Source organism: Melospiza georgiana, chromosome 7, assembly GCF_028018845.1.
Source record: "Melospiza georgiana isolate bMelGeo1 chromosome 7, bMelGeo1.pri, whole genome shotgun sequence".
Lineage (NCBI taxonomy): Eukaryota > Metazoa > Chordata > Aves > Passeriformes > Passerellidae > Melospiza > Melospiza georgiana.
The window spans coordinates 6,387,705-6,412,344 of NC_080436.1; the positions used below are offsets into that span (position 1 = coordinate 6,387,705).

The 24,640-nt window shown below is 36.8% G+C and overlaps 1 protein-coding gene across 1 annotated transcript in view; it reads right to left on the reverse strand.

Annotated features, from left to right (window-relative positions):
* SPAG16 (sperm associated antigen 16) overlaps positions 1-24,640 on the reverse strand; it is a 379,082-nt gene that overhangs the window by 348,426 nt on the left and 6,016 nt on the right. Inside the window, exons 4-9 of the mRNA XM_058028073.1 lie at positions 21,263-21,390; positions 16,861-16,998; positions 10,315-10,422; positions 8,950-9,067; positions 7,295-7,364; positions 2,328-2,479 (exon numbers count right to left, since the gene is read on the reverse strand). Of these exons, the coding sequence (XP_057884056.1) occupies positions 2,328-2,479; positions 7,295-7,364; positions 8,950-9,067; positions 10,315-10,422; positions 16,861-16,998; positions 21,263-21,390 (714 nt within the window). The remainder of the gene's footprint in view (positions 1-2,327; positions 2,480-7,294; positions 7,365-8,949; positions 9,068-10,314; positions 10,423-16,860; positions 16,999-21,262; positions 21,391-24,640) is intronic.

Sequence of the window (24,640 nt, forward strand, 5' to 3'; positions counted from 1 at the left end):
AGCTTTAAAAGTTCACTTAGATTCACTGAAGCAGGCTTGACAATACTAGACAGTGAATTTTACCTAGATTTTCCACATCTTCTGTTCTCTTTTTTTTTATTTTGTTGTAAATATATATGCAGGATTTCAATTGCATTTATTTCTTTATTTATTCCTCACCCACCTCCATGGAAGTGACCAAATTCATGCTCTGACTCCTAGTTCCTATGTGGTATAAACAGAATTTAAATAAATCATCATCCCAATAAGTATAAATCAATTTCACCCTTCCCAATAAAACATTTAAATTACTTATGGAACACTTTTCATGTTCACATTGAATCATTTTAAGAAAGAATCTAAGTTACGTAACACACAGCAGAACTTAAAAGATTTTTTGATATAGGTCAGAGGAGATGAGACACCACACAAGCTTGATTCCAAGTATCACAGAAATTCACCTAAGGAAGGGAAGGCTCTCCTTTATACATATTATATACATAATTTATATATTTGTTCCCATCTCTTCCTTTTGATGGGAAAAAATATTTAAGACACCTAAACACTTGAATAAAGACACATTATTTTAATTCAGTACATTGGATTAGAACTGTAGTTCAATAAATGTGCACTACAGGACAGAGTTCAGTCTCTTCTGTTCTAAACACAATTTTAACTCACCTCTTTGCACTCTAGACATTCATCATTCCCTCTGTCATTTATTTCTTACATCCTAAGCAGTTATCCACATGCACTATCCAAGATGGAATCCTTTATTAGGGGAAAGGAAATATTTAGAAATAATAGATCCAGGAAATGTGAGGTGAAAAAGAACTACTGTTCCATTTGGAAGAGATGCTAATCTCACGCATAAAGTTTTAGACTATTGCTTAGGCATGGAAAATTCAAACATGCCCATATTTTCTGATGCCTTAATTCTGGAAGTAGCCCAGTTTTCTAATCTATTGATTAAATAAAGACATCAGGGCCTCTGGTGGGACTCCTTTGGGAAACATAAGATCTGTAAAAACACAGATGCTTGCCAGAACCAGTCAACTGACTGTGCTCATGAATTTCAAAGAACAGGAGTCAGACAGGCACACTACCTGTGCAGAGTTTTTATTTTGGGGGAAGCATAACTCTGCTCAGGTTTTCCATAAAAATCCTGATGACTTCAGTAGAAACAGAAACACAAAAATAATTTCTTCTTGGATTATGCAATTGTATCTGTTTACAAGACAGAATGAAGAAAGGAGAAGATTCTAAGAGTCTAGCACTGAAATTTTCCACTGCACCTAAAACAGGGAAAGTAGATATGGACTGAGTAGCACATGCCTCAGATACTAATAGGTGTGGGGACAGTATGGAGAAATATTTGTTATACATGGTGAAAAATGTTTCAGTAAGCAACAGAAGAGGTACAGAGAGATATAGATGTTTTTATTTGAGGCTCAGGAGCAGAAAAATGAATGAAAACAGAACTAAAATGGTATGTTTGTCTGTGGAGAGGTGCACTGCCAAAGTGAAACAGATGAAATGCTCTTGCAAAGCCAGACAGAAACCTGCAAAAATTAATTACCATGGACATATTTGTGTGGAGACAAGGGAAGACTGAAGTTGCTTCTGACTACATCATCATCAACTAGAGCTCTTTTCCTCACAGTTTAAACTCTAACTGTAGTTCTCAAACAAAAATAGAGCAGTGCAACAGTTTTGAGAGCTTTTGAAATTTTAAATATTACAATGTTTACCCTAATCTGGAAAAATAAAAAGCATTGTTATGTAGTCCCAAAATGCAACCTCAGTAAATAAAACAATAGGAATAAAGTAAACATTCTTTTCCATAATAAAAAAATATTCAATCAGGAATTAGTTTTGATTTTGCACAACTTCCAAACTGAAGCAGCAACTTACATCTGGCATACTCAGGTTTAGAAGCCCTAACTATTAGGAAATTACCAGTTTTTTGTCCTTAGTCTTGTAAATATCATCTCCTTGAGTCCCAGCTGGAACATTCTGAAATGCTGGAAAAGTTTGCAAGCATCATGGAACACATCAGGATTTCTCAAGTCACAAAAGAAACACAACAGAGCAAGAAGCAATTACAGTCAGTGCTCCTCCTCTGCTGGGATTGGATTCTCAAAATGTGGACTGCTAGCTTCAATTAATCAGAGTTCCTGTAATTCCCTGAAAACTTAATTGTGATAGAAACTTGTATTAAAAAAACCCTAAACTTGTTACCTACCTGTCCTATTTACTTCAGCTAAGCAGGACTTCTTTTAATCACATTGGACAGGTGTCTTTCACCTGTATAAAGAGGATTGATACAGCTGGAAAGAACACAGTACCTTTAGATCTCTCCTGCTCATCTTCTTCTCTGCCTCTTCACCTGGATCACTAGAAGAGCTTGCAACAACCAGGAATTTTTTCTGCCTGGCTTCCCAAAGACCTTTCTGGGTGGGACCTTCAAACTCTTTCTTCTTTGTACATTCACAGCCTTCTATAAAATAAAACCAACAAAAATATCATCAGAATGCTTTTTATTTACTCTTTCAGACACATGAAATTCTCAAAGAAACAGCACTTGAAATAAGCAGATATTCAGGTTACTGTGCCATCCACATAAAGTATTCCAGGGCTGTGTGTATCTCTGCTCCACAAATAATTTCATCTTATCTAAAGGGTAGCCTAGACTTGGCCCCAAAAATGCAATAATTTTGCAGTACACAGAGAAGCACAGGGAAATGGATGCATTCTTTCACATCCCTCAGAACCACAGGAAACATCAGCTCACTGCATCCTTTCCACCACCAATGCAATATTCTGATTTACAACTCACAATTCCTTTTGTTTCCATGCACTTTCTGCCAACCTTTCAAACAAGGAATTCCTGATGAATAGGTAACACACCTTTTAAATATTAAAGGTTGGAAGGGATAGGATGAAGACCACAGTACAAGGCACCTGCCATGACCTGGCAGAAAGGACACTGCTGACAGCATTTGCATTGGCAGCTCCCACAAATCCAAACACAGCCTGTACCTTGTTGCAGTGCTCTGTTGGATGTACATGTGTACATGGAAAAGGATGTTATACTGATTTCCAACAGGATTTGGGAACATCCCTCCAGTTCTTTGAAAAAAAAAACTTTTATTGAAAGAATACATTATACAGCTAAAATCACTGAAACATACTTCTAAATTATTGCTCTTGTAAAATGTTTTTATTAAGACCTTTACACCAAAAGGCAAATCTGATGGCTTAAAGCAGAGAAGAAAAAAACCCAAATACTCCCTCCACTCTTGAGGCAAAAAAAGGAGATCAAGCAACACAAAACCTTCCTGTATATCCAGCCTGAGTACAACTGGAACTGGTGGAAAGAAATACACCTGGATTAAAAAAAAACCTTTAGTATTTATGTATTCTCAGTGTTTTAAGAGTTGAAGCTACTGTCACAGATACCCTGAATAATAACTTTCTCTGGGGAAAAGTAAAAGGCAAAATTGGTTTGTGTGTCTAACACCTTCTACTCACTTAGTAACTGCTATCCACTAGCATGCTGCTCACAGAGTATTTGGTTTGTTGGTCCTTTTGAGATACACATATCTATAAAGCAACAGTGCTCTGACAGTTCTGGAGCTTTAAAAGTCAATAACCATGAAAAAAAAAAGAAAGAATGAGTTCCAAAGAACTGTTGCACTTAGATGTCAACAGCTTAGGTTCAAAGATTTTCTATTCTAATTGCATTGCACATGGAATGGGCACAACCAGGCTAATGTTAAATTTCTTTCTGCATGACCTTCTAACTGCAATTGCATCAGATCAAGGAAAGGAAAAGCACAGTTAACAGTATTAGCAATGAGTTAATTCAACCATGAGCAAAGAAACTCATTGAGTTCAACTTCTGAATATAATTGGGTAATAAATAAGCAGCTGTTGTTTTTAGAAAATACAAGAAGAGTACTGAGCAAGGAGCAGTTTTAGAACATGTTTAGAACCAGCTGCCACAGAAGTGTTCACTTTGGTTTATAAGCAAGCCACAGTCAACACTGCTAAACTCCTGCAGGCAAATGAGTTTGGTTTTTTTTTCAGAGCAGCACTTAATGCTGTGTTTTGATCTGTAAGGAAGAGTGCAAGCACTGTAAGTATACACCAATACCCTAAATAAAATACCAGCTTTCTCACTTTGATAATTAGGCTCCTCTATGTATGATCTTGCTACCATATCAGGAAGGACCAGATTTAAAACTTAACCAGTTTTTAATGGAAATCCATTACTTTTTAAAAAGTAAACTGAACTCAAAGTACAATTTCTTTTCAGAGCTGATTTCTGAGAGGGCATCAGAGAGAGAGAACCAGCCCATGGGATGACAAAGTCCTAAAAATAATTGCTAACTAGTTCCTCTCCAACTACTACATGTCCTTTATACCCATTTGAAACAAGCAAGGCAGGAATTAGGTTTCTTTAGGTGTCTTAAAAATTATTAGATGTTCTTCTCTTGAAGGATTTCTGTACAAAGCTGAACAGCAGCCTGACAGTGAGACAGCAAAAACTGCTAGTAAATAAATTACATGCCCTGTATTGTGGATGTTATCTTCAATTGTTTGAAATGCAGCAGGATGAAAGCTCCCACATCAAATGCCTGAGTAATAAAGTCAAGAATAGTTGCCCTGAAATTAAGTACTGTTAATTTTTTCTACCTAGCTGCCAGATACAAATTTACAATGCAAACTCACTGTGAATACTAAGAGGTTCCCCTTTGTTCTTTATTCTGCACTACATGACTCAAAAAGAAAAAATCCAGCCCCAAATTAAAACCAAACACACAATCACTGAATGGTTTGGGTTGCAAGGTGCCTTAAAGCTCATCCACTTACATCCCTCTGCCATGGGCTGGGACACCTTCCACCATCCCAGATTCCTCCAAGCCCTGTCCATCCCTTGGACACCTCCAGGGATGGGGCAGCCACAGCTTCTCTGGGCACCCTGTGCCTCACCACCCTCACAGGGAAGAATTTCTTCCTAACATCTCATTTAAACCTATTATCTCTCAGCATGAAGCCATTCCCCCTTGTCCTGCCACTACATGCCCTTGTAAAAAGTTCTTCTCCTGCTTTCTCGGAGCAGATGTGCAGAACCTCTCATTCAGCAAACCCAAAACAAATAAAAAGGAACTCTCAGTGCCCACTTGCCAAGCCAGCATTCCAGGTGTTCCCCTGCCAAGTCAGGCTGTGGGACAAATGCAGCCTGAGGAGCAGTGAAGGGCAATCCCCTGCTGCTGGGCAGAGCTCTCCTCCTTCCCTCGGGCTCTGCACTGCAGTGAAAGCAGAAAGCACCTGCCAGGAGGGGCAGCTCAGCTTGGCCAAGGATCATCTGCCACTCTGAGTGTGCACTGTCCTCTAACTCAAGCATCCCAATGCACAGAAGTCAGCCCAGAACACTGAAAAGTGCAGCTGGAATTCTTTTTACATCTCAGATTTCCAACTCCAACAGCAATCTGAATTTTGAGAAAAAATTAAGCAAACATTTCTCCAGTATCCACAAGAAATCCACATTTCTCAGGGTTATACTCTCTCTCAAATAAGAATATGATCACCTTTCAAGAGGCAGCAGAAAGTATTTTAAAGAGGCAATATTATCCACTGAGACAAGAGTATGACCTACAGAGGGCAATAAAAATTACGTAGTATTAGAGGACAAGGCACTGAAACAAAATGAACTGAAATAGTGATTAATTTATGATACCCAAGGTATGAAGCAAATTAAGATTTGTAGAAGAATGTGGGTGGTTGATGAGCTTAATTTGTGTTGGAGACTGATAAGGGATTTTTTATATAATTATTTATCAAATGGCTCCCTTGCTTGTTACTTCTTGGTATTACAAAGTGCTCTCAAGATTTCTGGAGAATAAACAAGACTGAACAGCCAGAGTGTGTTTTTTAGAATCCAACAACAAATGGTTTGATATGAAAAGGAGACAGATCCATCCACACTGTAAAAAAAAAGCCCAGGGAAGATCCCACACTATGAATCCTCTATAAAGGATCTAGAAAGCCAGAGTATATCTTAATAGGAAATGAAGGCAATGCTTCCTAGGCTCTTCACTCAACTACAAACACACACAAAAAACACCCCAAAATAAATGTGTGTGCCTACTATTCTCTTTCTCACCCTTGTGTTTTCTAGAGGAACTTTACACAATGGCAGGAACTCCATGAACATGGGAACTAATGAAGCTTGATTGTCAAAGGCTGGGGTGACTCAATGGCTTTTCACCTGGGATGTATTGCAAGTGCCAAAGGAGGTTTAGGCTTTAATACACAGGGGAAAAAAAAAAAAAAACAAAAACAAAAACAAAAAAAAAACAAAAACAAAAACAAAAAAAAAAAAAACAAAAAAAAAAAAAAAAAAACCCCAAAACCACCAAAAGAGATACTGAATTAGACATAATTGGAACATATTCTTCAGCTGGAAGTTGTATAGTATTTGTAGGGCTCTCTAATTTCAAGTAAACAGTTCTCTGTGATGGGAGTTCTGCCCATGACTAAGGCAGGTGCCACATCCCCTTCATATGTGAACACTCTGTTGTCAGAGGACAGAGCTCACCACTTCCCTTTGGCACCGTCCCACTTATTTTAAGGAGAATTTCAGCAACCTGGTTTCTTTGAAACTTATCTTACTGTCCAATGTGTCTGCAATTGAAAAATAGGTTCAAAATTATTAGTGGGATTAATGCTTTAAGAGAATGTGATAGCATGAGCTTCATTTACTTAGAAAAGCAGAGGTGATACAGTTTTCCTGATGGAGTTAGAAAACATAATGTAAAAATTACACAGGGAAGTAGTGTGGTACCATACAGATAGTATTCCAGCAGGTATTATATCATTTTAGCAATCTTCTGTAAAAATGAGAATCTGGATTTTATATTACCAAGATTTTCAAAATGTTTGTGACCACAGTGTATGCTTTCTGAAGGGTGAGCTGGGAAAGAACACATACACACAAAAAAGGCAATATCAGCAAATACAGTAACAAAATCAGTCACAAAATAGATTTCCACAACAAAGTCCTTCCAAGTTACTCATATATTCCATATTGCCTTCAGCAGTCTCACTCTCCTTAGTGAATACACCTCAGAATAAAATATTCAAATGATAAAAAAACTGCTGCTCAAACACCAGGTCAGCTCATAAAACATAGTGCAAGTATTTTTGATTTACTGTTATACCATATTTTGAGATGCAACACATCAACAAAAAAAAAAAAAACCAACCAAACATAGCCAGTCTGAGCCTGGTGATGGGAATATTTTACCTTTTGCCTCCGAGAGCTGCTTAGCATATCCAGACTCTAAACTGTTTAACGCAGCCTGCAAACCTGTAACCTAATTTTAACAAGAGATAAGAACAAGAGGAAGAAATATGAAAATATTACTTCTGAAGTGTCTGTTCACAACACACAGAATTTATGCTGGTATACTTCATTAATTCCATCTATATGTTTATATATTCCATCTATAATTTTTAAATCTTGGTTGTTGTCTCTAAGTTATGAACATAACTCCTAATTCAAGATTCGGAAAGATAATGCAGTAGAACACAAGCCATCCAAAATCTCTCAAAACATTTTACAACTCTATTAAACAATGCAGACATACAGAATACCAGGGTTCTGACTACACCAGCAACTTTTAGAACTGCTGTCACTGCACTGAGCTCAAATTTAATGGCACAATAGGACTTACAGCTTCATCACAACAAAATGTCACAAAATATGGTGTTATGCATTACAAAAAACTCATTGCTCTGGAATGAATACAGTTCATAACTGCAGAGGTCCTATACTAATAAATATAAATATAAATATAAATATAAATATAAATATAAATATAAATATAAATATAAATATAAATATAAATATAAATATAAATATAAATATAAATATAAATATGTACGTACATATATATGTGTGTGTATATCTATATACATGTGTGTGTGTGTGTATACACACATATATGTATATATATGCCCCCAAAATTTCACAGCATTGGAAATGTTCCATCTTTTGTACTCTTGATTCAGCAGAACTCCATATGGGCATAAACTTCCTTTTTCTATAGGGCATTTTTTTTTCCTTATTGAAATTTCAAACATTTCATCCTCACTGTTTTATAAGCAAGCCCTGAGGTGACCAGAGAAAAACTGAGGCAGAGGAAAGGAGGGAATGAGAGATGAAGACTCTCAGAAGCAGCTGTGAGCATGGTAAATTTATTTCATTTTACACACATGTAATTGATGCTACTGCTCAAACAATTGCAGGAATATAATTGTCTAAAATATATTGATATAAAATGTAATTTGGGTATGGTTTTGTCTTCTTTTTTCCCTACTTCTTTCCTTAAACACATGCACTGTAATTTTCTGTCATCCCTCCTACCTGTGCTCATACTGCTTCCTGTCAAAAGGGCAGAATATCTTGTATATACATCAGGTAAGATTGGAGAAGAAAAAAAATGTTGAAATATTCCACTCAAGACAGAAAAAAATGTCTGATCTCTTCATGTATTTTTTTCTAAACTAGCAGGTCACTCCTGGGTGTATTTAAGAAAATAATAAAATAATTAACAATCATAAAGGAAGTTAAAATAAGCTTCTTCCAAAGGCTTATTTGGAAGAATATAGATGGAAGAATATAGATGGAAGCAGGGGAAATGTGTGTGAATATCACACTGCTGCACACTGCTGGCTCATGTAGAGCTGCACTGAGCAAGCACACACAGACATCTATGACTCTGTGGCACCATGTTTCACACACTTTTACTGCTAATATTTCACCAAACCATGAAACTCACAAAATACTCTGCTTCAGAATACTGCATAAGCTTTACCAGAAATATCCTGTGTATTTTACCAAAGTAAAAATCAGAAGTTTCCCTACAGCTGTGCAAGTGGTATTCACTACATTTTTACCTGCCCCATTGCCTTGTCTCTCTCCAAACTGGTTAACATTTTCTGTGTCAGTGAATTCTGGTACTTTTCTGACATCTGCTTCAGCATTGGCTCATAGGATGCATAATGTGCCTTCAGCCTGTGAGCAAGACGAGGAAAAATTATTCCTCACAGATGAGTTAAATCAGAGATTTATATCTGCATAACTTTTCCCCTCCCCAAACAAATGAGCAAAATTACCAAAAGGTCGACACAGAGGAGACAGCAAAGCTGTTTAGTATGGAACTAACCAACTGCAATACCACAACAAAGGAGGAAAAAAAAAAGTTAGATGAATGAATAAGAGGATTCACAGCTTGTTTGGTCACATCTTAAAACAACCCATCCAATTTTGTCCTTTTGTTAATCCTTCATACGCATACTGCACATTAATTTTGGCTAATTTGTTTTCTTACAGATGGATTGTATTTCACTGGAAGAAAGAGAACTACAGCTGTTATCTGACTACCAAATAAAATCCTCATCTGGACAAACCAGTCATAATATAATTCTGATTCTTTCTTCACTGCACATTACACAGTGAATATTTATGTACTTTAATTCTCAGACAAACTAAGATTCAGACAAAAAACACGTGACAGAACCAGCTCCAGAACCACTGCATCCTGCAAAATGCTGAGTCACAGAGGAGAAATCAGTGCAGAGTGCTCCCCTGCATCAGCATGTATGCATTCCAAGGGTGGGGATGTAGAGCACAGAGCTGCTATTACATGCACTGATGGATAACAATACCAGCAAAACTCAGGGAACTGACTGGAGCTGCAGATGTAAGCCTCTCCCCAGTGTTATTTTCAAACACGTGCAAAGAAAAGATTCTAACTCAGCTCCTATTTAGAAATTAAATCACTATAACTCAGTAGCAATGGACTGGTTTGGGCATATTTGCAACCAAAGTAATATAGCAAGTTTCTTATTCAGAGGTCAAGATGACAGAAAAATGCCAGCTATGAGAATCAGGAATGCAAAGGTTCTGAACTTGGTGCGATACCAGTTATCCTTAAAACAGGCAAAAACAGAAATCACCATCTATTTATAGCAAAACATCTGGGCAAAAAAAGCCTTTTTTTCCCCCAACTATTAGAAATACTATATATTTGTTTTGTTGCAATTAATGCACATTGCATCAGAGAAAATCCTCCAAAAATAAATCATTGGAAATTTTTTGATCTGTGTGGCACGATGGTCACATGGAGCTGCTGTTTACCAGGACATACCAAAATGCAGCTAGACTCACCTCAGATTCCTTAGTGTTATCTCATTAACAGGCTACAATTCAAAACATTATATTTAATGCTACATGTATAACAACTAATATTAATTTTGTACCTTTTCAAGTCACAAACCAGCCTGTTTTTCTCCTGGAGCACTCGCTTATGATGCATTCGATGGAAGTCTCGTTCTTTCTCCATTTTTAGGAGAGCCTCTTCTACTTTACTGTGTGTAAAGACAGAAAATGCAGGGCAGCACTGTTAGTCTCCTCTTCTGAACTGCATCAAGGTATGCTGACTACATATGGAATTAATTTGCAGATCTTGGTAGTACAATTTGTGCTGGAGAACATGTACTTTTGAGGTCTTTTTGCTGCCACCTGAGGCTCAAATTCATGGGTACTTTTCCATTTCTCTCAGATCCTTCACATGGAATCCATTAGGATTCTTTCATTATAAATCTCAGAGTTGAGGTCAACATTATGTTAAGCACAAGAAGTCTCATGGAGATACAAAAAACAATCCTCTTGTTTAAAATCCTGTGTAAAAGCATATTGATAATACTGATAATAGACTGAAAACACTGATTTTTAAAAAATATTTACATCACATTTGTATTGTTGCCTTGCAGATTAATTTGGAGAGCCTGCTGGAAAAAATTGGGCCAAAAATGTTTTAGGTTCTCTTCAATCATGATTATAACCTGTCCCAAGGTGTTCCCTGGATGTGAGAGCAGGCAGCAAAAGGACTCTGTTCTAAAATTAATTGTAAATAAACTGATAACCTGCTATTCTCTGAGCATATTCTACACACAGCCATGGGACACCCTGAGATGCTCTGCTCCATAAACTTCAAAAGAAAATACTCTACATATATTCAGTACATCTTCTCCTTGCCTTTATTGATACGGGTTTGGCAGGAAAGATTAGCAGATGAATTGTTTAATTGCAAAGGAAGCTTGAAATTAACTTGCACTGAAATTAGATATTTGCTTCTTGCAGAAATAAAGCTCATTTCCTCTGCAAACAGAGCTGAAGAATTAGGTAAAACCAAAATGAAAACTGAGTATGCCAAAATCAGAGGTCCAGGACGAAGATCCATAACTGCCAGTGCATTGTATTTAATATTTTAAAATATAAAACATTTACTAATACAAATAATTGACATTTGCTGCACATGCAAGCACTCTGTGTGTTACCTATACAAACTACCACAGTGACACATGTATATTTCTGTGTGAATTGGTGCTTGTAGCACAGGCTGAAGGAGTGCCCATAGTTACCCTGAGTAACCATAAATTTACTGGATCTTTTCCCTGATATTTACAGAATTCCTCTTTGATATTTCCATATTGCCCCATTCTGCCTCTAGAGGACTGACTGCAAGGAGTAAATAAGCTTTGGGCCTTTGTCTCACCCAGCCAGCCCAGAACTCAAAGGCAGAACCACAGACATCCCAAACTGCAACCTCCAGGACATTTATAATCACCTGGATAGAGAAGTATTGCTATATTTTTAAAGAAAATAACAAGTTACAGCATAGCCAAATTTGACACATGAAAGTCTTTCAAACCTCTGGCTGTAAGGAAACGGAGATGCTCAGATGTTAGGTTTTAAGAGTATTTCTATTTCACACATCAATACAACTGCGTGGTGAAATACAAAGTCTCTTCTTCCTCTTCTCCTTTGACATTCTTTCTGCTACATTCTCTGTGACATTCTTTCTGTGTACATTCTTTCTGTTTTCAGCATATCTTCCCTTCAACTTGCCAAGTCAAGTGATATTTCCTATTTCCTTCCTTTCCAGTGAATTCATGGCAGCAGCTCTGGGTGAAAGCTGCCCTGGCACTGGAGGGCACACACATCCTGCTGTGTGCACACACACCTTGAGCTGTCAAACACAGCAACTCCAGCCCACATTAATGATTCTGCTCAGGCTTCTGCCAGCATTTGAGAGGTAAATGAATCAGTGGTCTCAGGATTGTTCTGGGAAACAACTCCTCATGACACCGTGCTCAAAATCTGACTTGCCTTAAAGTCAGAATGCAAACCCTGCCCCTTAGAGCTCAGCAGATGGTTTGTTCTGAGCACAAAAGGTGTTGCTACAGCCATAGAAAAGCCAATATCCATTTCTTTTAGGGAAGATATATGTCAAAGTCTGCAGGTCTGTCCATTTAAACTTCTCTCAAGCAAGTACTTGTGTTAAAATAGCAGCAGAGGGCAGGGTGCAACAAACCCAAGCAGGGATTTTCAGAGGCAAGTTACGAGCCCTGATCCCTCTGAATTTAAATGGGACTACATTCCCTGAGATGCTGCAAGTTGTAGCCCTAAAATTTTAATTGAAATAAAGACAGTCTTACAAAGCATATACTTTCAGGCTTTTACTCTATCTAGTTTACATGGCACTTAGCAGCAAAGATGCACAATATTGCATCTGTTATGCACCATATTTAAATGCACCATGTAATTAAACAGCTGCACTTAAATGTCACAGACATGTTTTATGAAAAATCCTTTCCTTAGGATTTTTTCCTCCTGAGAAGCTGAGAGGCCTCAGAAACAAAATGTAAGCAATGATTATCTGCTGGAATACAAGAGGTGGGTCTGTGATTGGTCTCATGTGGTTGTTTCTAATTAATGGCCAATCACAGCCCAGCTGTCTGGTCTGTCTCAGTCAGTCACAAGCCTTTGTTATCATTCTTTTCTATTCTTAGCCAGCCTTCTGATTAAATCCTTTCTTCTATTCTTTTAGTATAGTTTTAATATAATATATATCATAAAATAATAAATCAGCCTTCTGAAACATGGAGTCAACATTCTCATCTCTTCCCTCATCCTAAGACCCCTGCGAACACCACCACATTTAAATATGGTGCATAACACAAATAGTGTGCACTTTTATTTTTTCCATGGTGTAAGTGGAAAAATGTGTGCAGGAACAGTTAGATTTTGGTACAGAAACAGGAGCTGAACTGAGAATTTTGTTGCTAATGTCACTAACCAAAATAATAAATACGACTTCCAGGATTACTTTATATATTGACCCTTCCTTTGGCTGTAATCTGGGTGTGTATTTGTGAGCATGCTTACAAAAAGGAAAGAAAGTACCTGAAAATATTTACACTTCCTAACTGATGAACTCAACCACATACCTCAGGCAAAAGCTTGATACAACTTTGATTCCATCTACAGAAGAAATTCCTAAACTTTTAAAGAACTTTTAAATATCAGAGTTCACAGTCCCCATGACCAATACAACCTTACCCTGACACATCTGTCTGACTGCACGTGTTCAAATAAACAGGCAACAGACAGGGTCTGGCCAAAGGAAAACACAAAAATATCTAGTATTCAAAAGATTTTATATCATCAGATAGGCAGAATTTAACATGGCTATGAAACTGCAATCTATTTTCAGTTCAGAAAAATGTTACCAGAATATTAAGTGACCAGACAGCACCTGATGAATTAGAATTAACTAGTCTCATTTTTAACAGTTAACAATTTTCAGTGTTATTTACAAATTTTTCCTGCATATTGGGAGGAAAGCCCATGCTTCCATTAGGGAAATACTCAGCAGATAACAACATCCCTTAGCAAATCAAGATAAAAAAAGGGAGCACATTTGAGGTACCCTTTAAGTAGTGTCACATGGCAAACCAATGTAAATTCAGTTTTGCTTCCTGTCACCACAGAATGGTCATTTTTAGAAATAATTTTTCAGTAAAGATTAGAAGTGTATCTAAACCTTAAGGTAATAACTATACTAGTTTTGGAGTAAAAGGATTATGCTGATATTTAGTTCTTTTAATGTATGCAGAGAGATCAAGATGCCTTCAGACATTGCACAAGCTATAAAAAATACATGCTCACCATACAGAGGAAATGAAGCTAACTGTAATTTTCTCTTTAAATAATGAAACACCACAGTGAAATCTAACCAACAGCCTGCAATCTACTCAATTTGCCCCCCTGCTTGCAAGCAATCATGAAAATACTGTATTAAAATACCCAAAATACAATTACAGTTAGCTTCTAGACATTAAATGTCTTCCACCAATTGCTAAACAACATTAAAGCAGGAGGTAATTGGTTTAGAGTCATTTATCCTGGGCCCCCATACTGCCTAAGTCCCAAATAACATCTCTTTTCTGCAAGATGGCAAGGAGTACCAAGCTCAGAAATACCAGATGTAATTAAAAGCTTTCCTCAGAAACATTTCACAGCACTGCAGCTCTCAATCAGTGTTTTCTGAGTAATCCACAGAGTAAAATACAGGACTTTGCTTGATCACAAATCCTTGGTTTCTAACCAGTCAAATCAGCATTTTTCCTGTGCACTCAGGCATTCTGCTTTCTGAGTCATTCTCTCTGAAAACCTGAAAACCCACGTTGTCCTCCAGGTAATTTTGGCTCCAGCTGGAATATTTACTTCATTCTCTCTGAAAACTTGAAAACCCACGTTGTCCTCCAGGTAATTTTGGCTCCAGCTGGAATATTTACCACAGCAAAGGCAGTGATTCAAGTTACTGAATGTATGAACAAGAAAAAATGCTGTTAGTAGTCACTACACTAAATGGATTTAGTACAGAGTTTATGACCAGTGTTTATCCAAAAGGCATAAAAGAACACTCTAGCCCAGTACAGCAAAAAATGCTCAATTTCACACATTGCAATTATTCCAGAAGCAGTATTGGTTAAATTAATTGATTATTCAGAACAAAGTGTATGAAATGAATGTCACAAATACTAAACTTTTAACATTAGTATCAGTGAGATCTTTGAAAGTTATTTGAAATGAAAAGGCTGGAAAGTGCAGTAGTGACAGAGTACTGTTGGCACAAATCAAGTTTTACACCTGTGTCATTCCAGTAACAGCTGACAGACCATGGAAATAAAGCTCTCCCTGCAATTGGACAAAGGAGGGGTCTGGTTTCAGCAGTGTTTTCACAAAGCACATGCAGAATACCTGCAGGGTGTAACAGCAAACACCAGTGAACAGCTGTGCTCACACAGAATCTGTGTCTCAGAACTGCCCTGAATCTCAGAGCCCTCTCTGCAACACCAAACCAGTGATGTCACCCATTTATTTGCTACTTTAGGTTCCAACAAACAACAGAATGGGAAAAAGCAGGGCCCAGTTTCAGTTTGTAGATTGAACTTGAGTGTTTGGATTTTATCTAACAGGGAGCCTGGAGCAACCCAACATACCAGCACTCATTTCCCTCTCCTGCTTGCACATTATCATGTCATCTTTCAGCCTTTTAACCAGACAGCTGCTGTAAAAACTTTTCTGGCACCCCATGGAGTAGGAAAAAAAATCCCAGTTCATTCAGACTGTGGTGAAATGAGTTTGAGCTTTATATTGTAAAATAATCATGCAGCAATACAACAAACCCAGGAAAACTCTTATCATGTCATAATCCACTCAGGTGATGTTGTTACAGCACATTCTGCTACATAGGAGGGGTGAAGAGGGGGAGGCAGAGAGAAAAAAGGTGGGGGAAAAAAAGGAAAATAAAGCTCTTTGAATTTACTACTGTCAAGGATAAGTTTCATGAGGGCCACATTTTGTCCTTCCTTCTTTTACTCTGCATGACTGCTTCTTACTCTCCCCCACTCATATGAGACACAATCTTTGAGTACCCATTGTGCAAAGAAGCTGCAGATTAAAAAAGGAAATGTTTTCTCTATGGGCTGTCTCCTCATGCATTATTATATTTAGACTGCACAGATCTGACTTGATTGTTGCCACTGTTTATTAAACTACTTGACTGTGGCCAATTAATTCATTAATTTAAAATGTAATAAATCATTACAATCAGAAAATAATTTAATTACTATTATCAGCAGCAATGATTATTTAACATCTGAATAATTTTGGTTTTTTTCATAGAAAGGAACGACCTAAATGAAAATGAGCAACTTCAGCAATCCTGAGGAAAATCAAAGAGATGGAATTAAACTTTACAGTTCCGTGTCTGGAAACCACACACTGGCAAACCTGAAGTGAGTGCATCATTAGCCCTCAGAGTGCATCCTCAATGAACACACACTAGTGCAAACACACCATTCCCCAGAAAAGGCCATGTGCCATAGGGCTCATTACTACATCTCTCCATTTTATAGGCTAAGTGTGTTACTTCTCTTGACTGAAGTACTGCAGACTTGTAGAATAAACTACTACAATGTACCCACCAGTATAATCAATGATGGTAATTTACACTGACACACCATTACCACTAGGCCCAGAGTGATAGATTTTTTGTAATTAAAAAAATGAAGAATAAATGTATAGTGATTTTTTCCCCCATGCTGAAAGTTTGTGGTAGCTGTAATTTATAGTACTGTAACACAAAATGCACATAATTTATTTTTTAGTTCTACCTATTAGGCTCTCATGATTCTCTGTAGTAATTTGTTATGATTACTGGATACTGAAAATTATTTTTGGCCTAGTAAATACAAATAAAAGAAATTAAGATTTACATTTCCAACAGAACTCAGAAAAACTTTAACTTTAATTATAAATGTCACCTAGAAGCAAAAGTCTGTGTAGCCAGCATAACAAACAGGAACTTACTATTTTTCACTAAGTACTTGGGTTTATTTTACCTGGCCATCTACTACCATATGTAAAAGTTTCAATGAAATCAAATAACATACTTGACAGCTTGTCTGTAGTTTTCCAGATCTTTCTTCAGGCTCAGATTCTCAGTCTCCAGCTGCTCATTGCGAGTGTACACGTCTGGAACCAGCCCAGCCTCATCAGCTCTTAACTCACCTCTCTCTATCAGCTCATACCTGGCAGAAAAGAAACAGATTTAATTTCTTTTATTGCATGTTTCCATTTCCTCACTTCACTCATGTTTCCCTTCTCATGCTACCATTTACCTAAACTAGAATCACAGCAATATTTAGCATCTTAAAGCACTTAGAAATGCTTTTTGTTTCAGCAGCATGATTATTGATACATGATATTGGTGATTATTCTCTTCAGATTTCAGATCTGCTGCTTATATCCAGGTGTAGGAGATAGTGTTCAGTATGATTTTTATTTCTATTTACTTCTGTTCTTTTCATACTTCCTTATTATGTGGAAACAAAAAAGTGCACAGAATCAAGATATATTTCACCTGAAAAGGCAAATAATGTTCATGTTGCTCCTTCTAGTGATATCCCACCCAAAACATCTTCCCAGCAGGGAAGGTGCTTGTGGGGTTATGGTGTTTGTCTGATTTAAGTTGGTTACAGCTCCAAGCAGCCTCTGGTGAGATGATGGCATGGCTGAGGTCTCACTCTCCTGTCTGTACTGCATTCTTAGGTTTTACTGACATATCACCAAAAGATGGATAGTCCTAAATTGGATCTTGAATGAGCAGATGGAGCTGTAGAAATTCTTGGGGTGCTACCCAGCATCCCAGGCTGCTTCAGATACTTTTAATTCTTAAATCCAAGTCAGTCTGTGCAAGTATTGAACTAAAGCAACCTTCAGCCTTCTGCATCATGGAATCAAGTGTTCTCAGGGGCTGGTAAAATAGGTAAATATTGGTAAATATAATTAATAAGGAGAGGGGAAAATAAACAGGAAGGAATTAAGACATATCCCTAGATGAGCTCTGTGTTCCATGTTGAAGATGGCTCAGAATAATTCATCCCTATTATCTGCAGCTAGAGTCCTCAAGAAAAAACCCCAAAACAACAATGTATTTATCTCACATGTATTTGAGCATGTGAGATAAAAAGGACATTAAGTATATACAAATGCTATTTGAACAAGAATATTTGTTCCTGCTTTTTATTTAGGCCATTTAGAAGAAGGGGAGAAAAGAATTGTTTTAATGTGAAGTACTGTGTTGTGTGTCCTGACTCTTATGAACAATACACATTTTAGAATGAAAAGTAGAATTTAACAGTATGGTGGGGTAGTGAATTCACTGCTGTGAATTCTTAATGATGGAAGATGTTCTGGGTGGGACATCACTAAAAGGAGCAACATGAAAATTATTTGCCTTTTCAGGTGAAAAACATCTTGAATCTGTGCATTTTTTTGTTATAAGTAATAAGGAAGTATGAAAAGAACAGAAATAAATAGAAATAAAAGCATACTGAACACTATCTCCTACACCTGGATATAAGCAGCAGATCTGAAATCTGAAGACAGTAATCCCCAATATCATTCATCAATAATCATGCTGCTGAAACAAAAAGCATTTCTAAAAAAAAAAGCAAACTTGCTTAACATCCTCCAAAAAAATTAAAGTGAATGTAACTATCTCTGTCCAAATGACTTCCTACAGTCAGCTACATATTGGCATTCTGAGGATGCTTCTTGGAATGCTCATCCCTCTGAATTAAGCTGTCACATTCACCACCAGTAGCTGAAAAGTTTTTGAAAAATTAATCTGAATATGTCCACAGTAAAATTCATTCTATCATCACTTTATTTTCTTAAGTAAATTAATGTAGGAACAGGCTTTAACACTAAGAAAGAAGCTTGAGGGTTTTTTTCTTTCCATCACACAGTGACTGATGCACAGGTACAATTCCTATCAGAAATACTGCAGATAAGGGCAGCCTCGTGGCAGAAATTCACAACTCTAGCTAGAGCTGTATCCTTCTCTTGCTGGAAATATTTCTCCACTGAATGCCCTAACTACACTTCATGAAAATTACCAAGTATCTGCACAGACTCATCAAACATGGATAATTGATGCACCTCAACTCCAGCAGAGCTCAAAATTCTGACAGACAATTTACATGAAACACAATTAATACCAATAAATTCACTGTAAGAACAGGACTGAAAGTGAATGTTTTTGTGCATGTAGCAGAAATGGAAAACCACCCACCAAATAGCACTGAGAAATCTCATTATCTTTCATCAGCCTGGTCCTGGAAATCTCACAGACCTCCTCCATACTGAGCTGACTGCCAAACAGCTGCTCTTCCACTTCTTTCATTGCACATGGAAATTAAATTAGTTCCATGCACACACAGGTATTTTACTAAGCTTTTCAGAGCTACTGAGTTATAATTCTTAAATCACTATTAAAAATTAACCAAGAATCTGGAAACCTGAGGAACAGATGGTTAACTGTGATTCTGCCATCAAAGCTCAGTGCAGACTGACTGAAAATAAAACATTATTACTGTATACTTTACATTATAATTCCTAGAACCTGGATTTCAAAGGAATCAAGCTGCACAGAGGCTCTGCAATGAACTGATAGCTCAGGATGACCTGGGCTCTCAGGATTAGGAGGGAGAGATTGGCAGATGCAGGAATTCACAGCTGATCTGCCTCTGCACTTCATACTTAAAAGTTGTCAATCCAGTATTTTCAATAAGCAACACAAGTCTTGTATAACAAATTAATGGAAAATTAGATAGTAAAAAAATAATTTAGCTGTAAAGTTCCTTAAAGTGTAATGGCAATAAAAAGTCTATGTGCAAAACAGCCTACATAATTTAAAAAAAAAATCACACTACAACTGTTATAAAATAATTTGTTACTTCATTGAAAATAAGAGTTTTGGCATAAAGTAAACCATAATCAAATCATGCCATTTTATACAGCTGGGTAGAGTTATGCTGTTTTCCCAAACCCCAAAATAAACACAGACAATTTGGTCCAATTTAAGTGACCTTTAGATCTCAGACAGACAATCATTTCAAAGGCAGCCTTTTGATAAATTTTCTCTACGTTAATTAATTTCTCATTTTAAATTCCATTAGTACTTGATCACCACAGCATGAGAGCAAGAGTGTCATCCCAATACATAATGAGGAACCCGAGTACACTAATCTGCTCTCACTTTCATTAATATTGTAAATTATCCATTTCAAACCAACATGAAACATTTTGAAATAAGGTATTAATGCAGCAAGTCTCTATACAGTAAGATTAGATACTGACATGCTGAGCTCATTTGTAAAGCTACTGAAATTAAAAGTATTACTTCTAGAGGAAAAATATATGTACAGCTAAGAATTTACAAGATAGGGGCCTGTTAAATCCTGCACTTTCTGTTAAAAAGCTATTTGAATTTTTCCATTGATATAAACTCAGACTCTAAGTGCTTCAAAGAAAGCTGTAAGCTTCATAAAAAGGTCACTATTTATATCTGCCTAGTATTAATTATCTTTTAGCATAAAAACTATTAGAATTCAAACTTGATATCAGTACTCATATCAGTTCTTTTGTTGAGAAAGAAAACAGGAGTATCATGTTCCTTCTCCAAGGAATCATTTAAGTCCATCTTTATGCTATCAAAAAGCAAATCATTATTAATTCTAAAGGCAATGCTTGATTGATGAGTAAGACCAGAGCCTTGCAAATTCCAGAGCACAGATTCCACACCTGAGAATATTTCTAAGAAAATTTACAAGCTTCAATGCTTTTGTATGAAAAAATAAGATGTTTCTAACTTTATTCTAGTTTTCAAATTACATAATTTCAAGAGACTTTACTTAAAAAATAACCCTCTGAACTTCTCATGTTTGAAACTGAGAACAAGGTTAATCAAAGAGAGGTGTTTGCAGAATTTCTCCAGCATAACCTGGTGGTTCAAAGCAAGTCTGTAACTTCATGTTACTCCAAAGTAATGCAGCTCTCCTCCAAAGCTTTGCAGCATTCCTGACATGTAATTTTTAATCAACAGTAAAAAAATTATACATCCTGCAGGATGTATGAAGAGAGTGGTGTATTTAAACAAAGTTGCGCCTTTAAACTTGTGTATAAGTATGGACAAAATCCCTGCAATCTACAAAAGCTCAAGAGTTTATTATTCTTCTTATTATTGTATAAACAAAATCTTAAAAAATAAAAAAATCATATTTGTTAATTGCTTTACCAAAAATTACCAATTAATAAATATTATGATTATTCTACTTAAACCAGGGTTCTTCATTCTCACCAGGAATACATTTGTTTATTAAAATACTACATTTTTAAGAATGACTTGTACTCAGGAGAGTTTTCTGAAAAAATGTCCTGAAATACCAAAAATATTTGAATCCTGACCATCTAATTCCCAAAGCAACATGGACATTTAAATTATTTTACCATTCAGTCTGAAAGCAGTCAAGGGTTCTAGACATTCCCAATCTGACCAGGAAATTGCAGAAGAAGTCATCCATTGCTTGAGGTATGTCTGATATCAATTTCTCAGAATTCAGAACCGACAGAAATTCCTGAAATTAAATTTTGATAACTGTTAAACTTAAAAGAGAAGTGTCATGATCATACTTTCTGGTTTTGAAGTTATCTGAAGTCACAGATTTACTGGAGTACAACTTGAATGTTCTCCTTGTCTTTACAGATCAGAACTGTAATCAGTGATCCTTCTAATGGCATGGTTTGTGAAAGGTTATAAAGAAATAATTCAAACACCCCTTATTTAAGCAGGTATGCCAAACCTGACATCATCTGGCAGAGCCTTGAAAGTATTAACACTGATCTTTTGTCCCTGACCAGAGGAAAAGGCAGTCCTTATCTAATGAAGAATGCAGCTGTCCAAGGTGCCAGCAGAACAGCTTGTATGCTTTTTGTAATGGTGCATGCAATGGAGGGACAGACAGAACTTCATTTCCATCCCCTGATCCCTTAGGAATAATCACAAAGATTAGGGGACTTTCCTCTCAGCATGCACTGCAGGAAGCTGCCAGACAGCACTGCTGCAAGTGTTAGCAGAAGGTACACCAGGGCTTCATGTGCAGCTCCCCAGTGCCACCCAGACAGACAGACAGACAGACAGCTCTGCAGACAGGGTCAGCTCGTGGGGCAAGCACATTGCCAAAAGCACAACCAACACAGAGCAGAGCAGTCCTGCTACAGAGGAAAATAGAAAAAAACCTTTCACAGCTTTCTGATGTGATGCAAATCTCCTCCCTTCACCCAACCCCACTCAGCACACAGCCTAGGAGAACTCAACATGCAAGGAGGTATGGAAAAAAAGGAAAATGTGACCCATTTGAGACTACTCTCCCACAAAAAGCATTTAAAGGCAATGAGATGAGACTGCCACAACTCAGCAGCCAAAGAGGTGGCCTTATTTCACTCAGATATCAAATGGATTGCAGTGATTTGACATTGCTAAATATGAGGGTCTTGGCTTTTGGGAACTGCACGTGGGCACAGTGCCAAAATGGAGCTCAGCACACAGCTTAGTGTTTCTCTCCCATAGAGAATTCAACATGCAAGGAGGTAAGCAAAATAAGGAATTACAACCCAGTCTGACACTATCCTCCACAAACAACATTTAAAGACAATATGAGAGAGACTACCACAACTCAGCAGCTAAAGAGGTGGCCTTATTTCACTCAGATATCAAATGGATTGCAGTGATTTGACATTCCTAAATATGAGGGTCTTGGCTTTTGGGAACTCCACGTGGGCACAGTGCCAAAATGGAGCTGCTCCACAATGTATGACAAGCTACTGCACATGCTTCCTGGTGAGAGATTATAAAAAATATCACAAAACTGAGAAAACCCCACTGAGAGATTTATCAAGAGATGCTAAAGGCCATGACTGCAAATCATTTCCTCCACCATTTATAAAAGAATCTGTAAGGCCAGGCATTTCTGATAACTCCATTCATTTATGGCTTATTCATGCCCTTAGTGGCAGCTCTCTCACCACGAGTGCATAAATTACCTGGAGATAAAGGCATTTCTCTTGATAAAATAAAAACACTGGAAAAATCTCTTGGCTATTTTGTATAACAGAGAAAATGTTGTCTTCAATCCAACCTACCTACCTAACATAACCCAAAAAGACTGTACATCTCTGATGGAGGCCTCATGACTAGTACAATATGCCAAGTGCAATGTAACATTTAGTATATTTTCATTACTAGAGCTCCAGTACATCAGGCAGGTCTAGTTTTTAATTGTGGCAATACAAGAAGCAAAGAGTACATGGGCAGACATGCAGCTGCATCCCTTGGCTTGCTTCTTTCTTCACTCCAAGTGAGGCAAATGTGCAATATTGTTGCTTGCAGTTTTCCAAACACATCTATAAAGGCAGGCTTTGGAAGAAGTGACACAGCTTGATTCCCTTAATAAATGGAAATTTGATAGCAATTCATTTCATCCATGCAGAAGAGAATTTATTAGTGAGATCCCAGCACTGAGCATCATGGATGCAAAGCTCAAGCAGGGAACAATACAGGGAGAAATTAATCCAGTCTAACAGGCACAGAATCACAACAGGACCTCAGGAAACCAGAACTGAATTTCCAGCACTTTCCCAGACTTTGGGAGTGATATCAAGCCAAACACTTGCTTCAGTTTCATTGTAATCTGTTGGCTGACTACCAACAGAAGAGCATAATGAGAATTTTACTGTATATATTTGCTTGTTTGGAAATGAGGAAAATACAATCAATTAACATCATGCAGACAGACATCCTATAGCAGTTGTATGAACAAAACCATCTTATTAAAAGAGCCTGACCATGGAGTCAAAATAAATTACACATTTGATTTGTTAAGTATTTCTTTGTGTTAATTAAAATATTTTAAAAATTGTGGGTGTAAAGATATTTACTATGACCAATGAAATAAATTAATTTCTAAGAGCTTAACTTTAGGAACTTCCACAGCACTTCTAAGAATTTCCATCCATTGAAGAAATACAGCCACCAAATAAATTTATAAATTCTCTGGAAAACAAGGTAAGATGTTCTCAAAAATGTACTAAATTTAAGAAGAATATGAAAAGGGAATTCAAGGATTTTAACATGTTCAAACAAACTGAAAATCAAGCATATATAAGTTGCAACATTAATGAATGTCAATGCTACTTCACATTATCATTGTAGGCATTAGGACAAAAAACTTGGAAGGAAAGTCTAAAAGCTGTAACTACTGAAGAAAGTTTTTCAGCCAGCTTTCATTTCTGTGTGGCTTTCCAGAAGTTTGGCCTCCTTTTCCTACAGTCCTATCAGCTGGATATTTTCTTTTATATGCAGAATATTTTTTGCATGTGTTGAAAAATAATTTATATTACTTTAAAATGTCTCAAAAAAAAAAAAAAAAGAAAAAAGAAAATACAAAAAAAGAAGTGCTTAAGGACAAATGATGTTACTCAGCTTAGAAACTCTGGATAGTTTTAGTGCCTGCAATTGGAAAATATCCAATTTTTAATATTTTTGGATGATCACTGATCTGTGCACCTAGCACTGAACTTTAATATGGGATTACATACACAAGTAAAAAACAAGTTAAGCAGTAAATACATACAAGCACTTAAAACAAACATCCAGGTTATGGTTATTACAAAATTTATTTTAGCAAAAATTACAAATTATTAAAAATAGGCCAATTATTTATCATGTAAAGAAGACAGCCTTCTACTTTGCTTCCCAGCTCAGAGTTGGGATGTTGAGTCAATATTAATTCACAGCAAACAGTGCTTCTAACTTGGGTCACCAGAAGC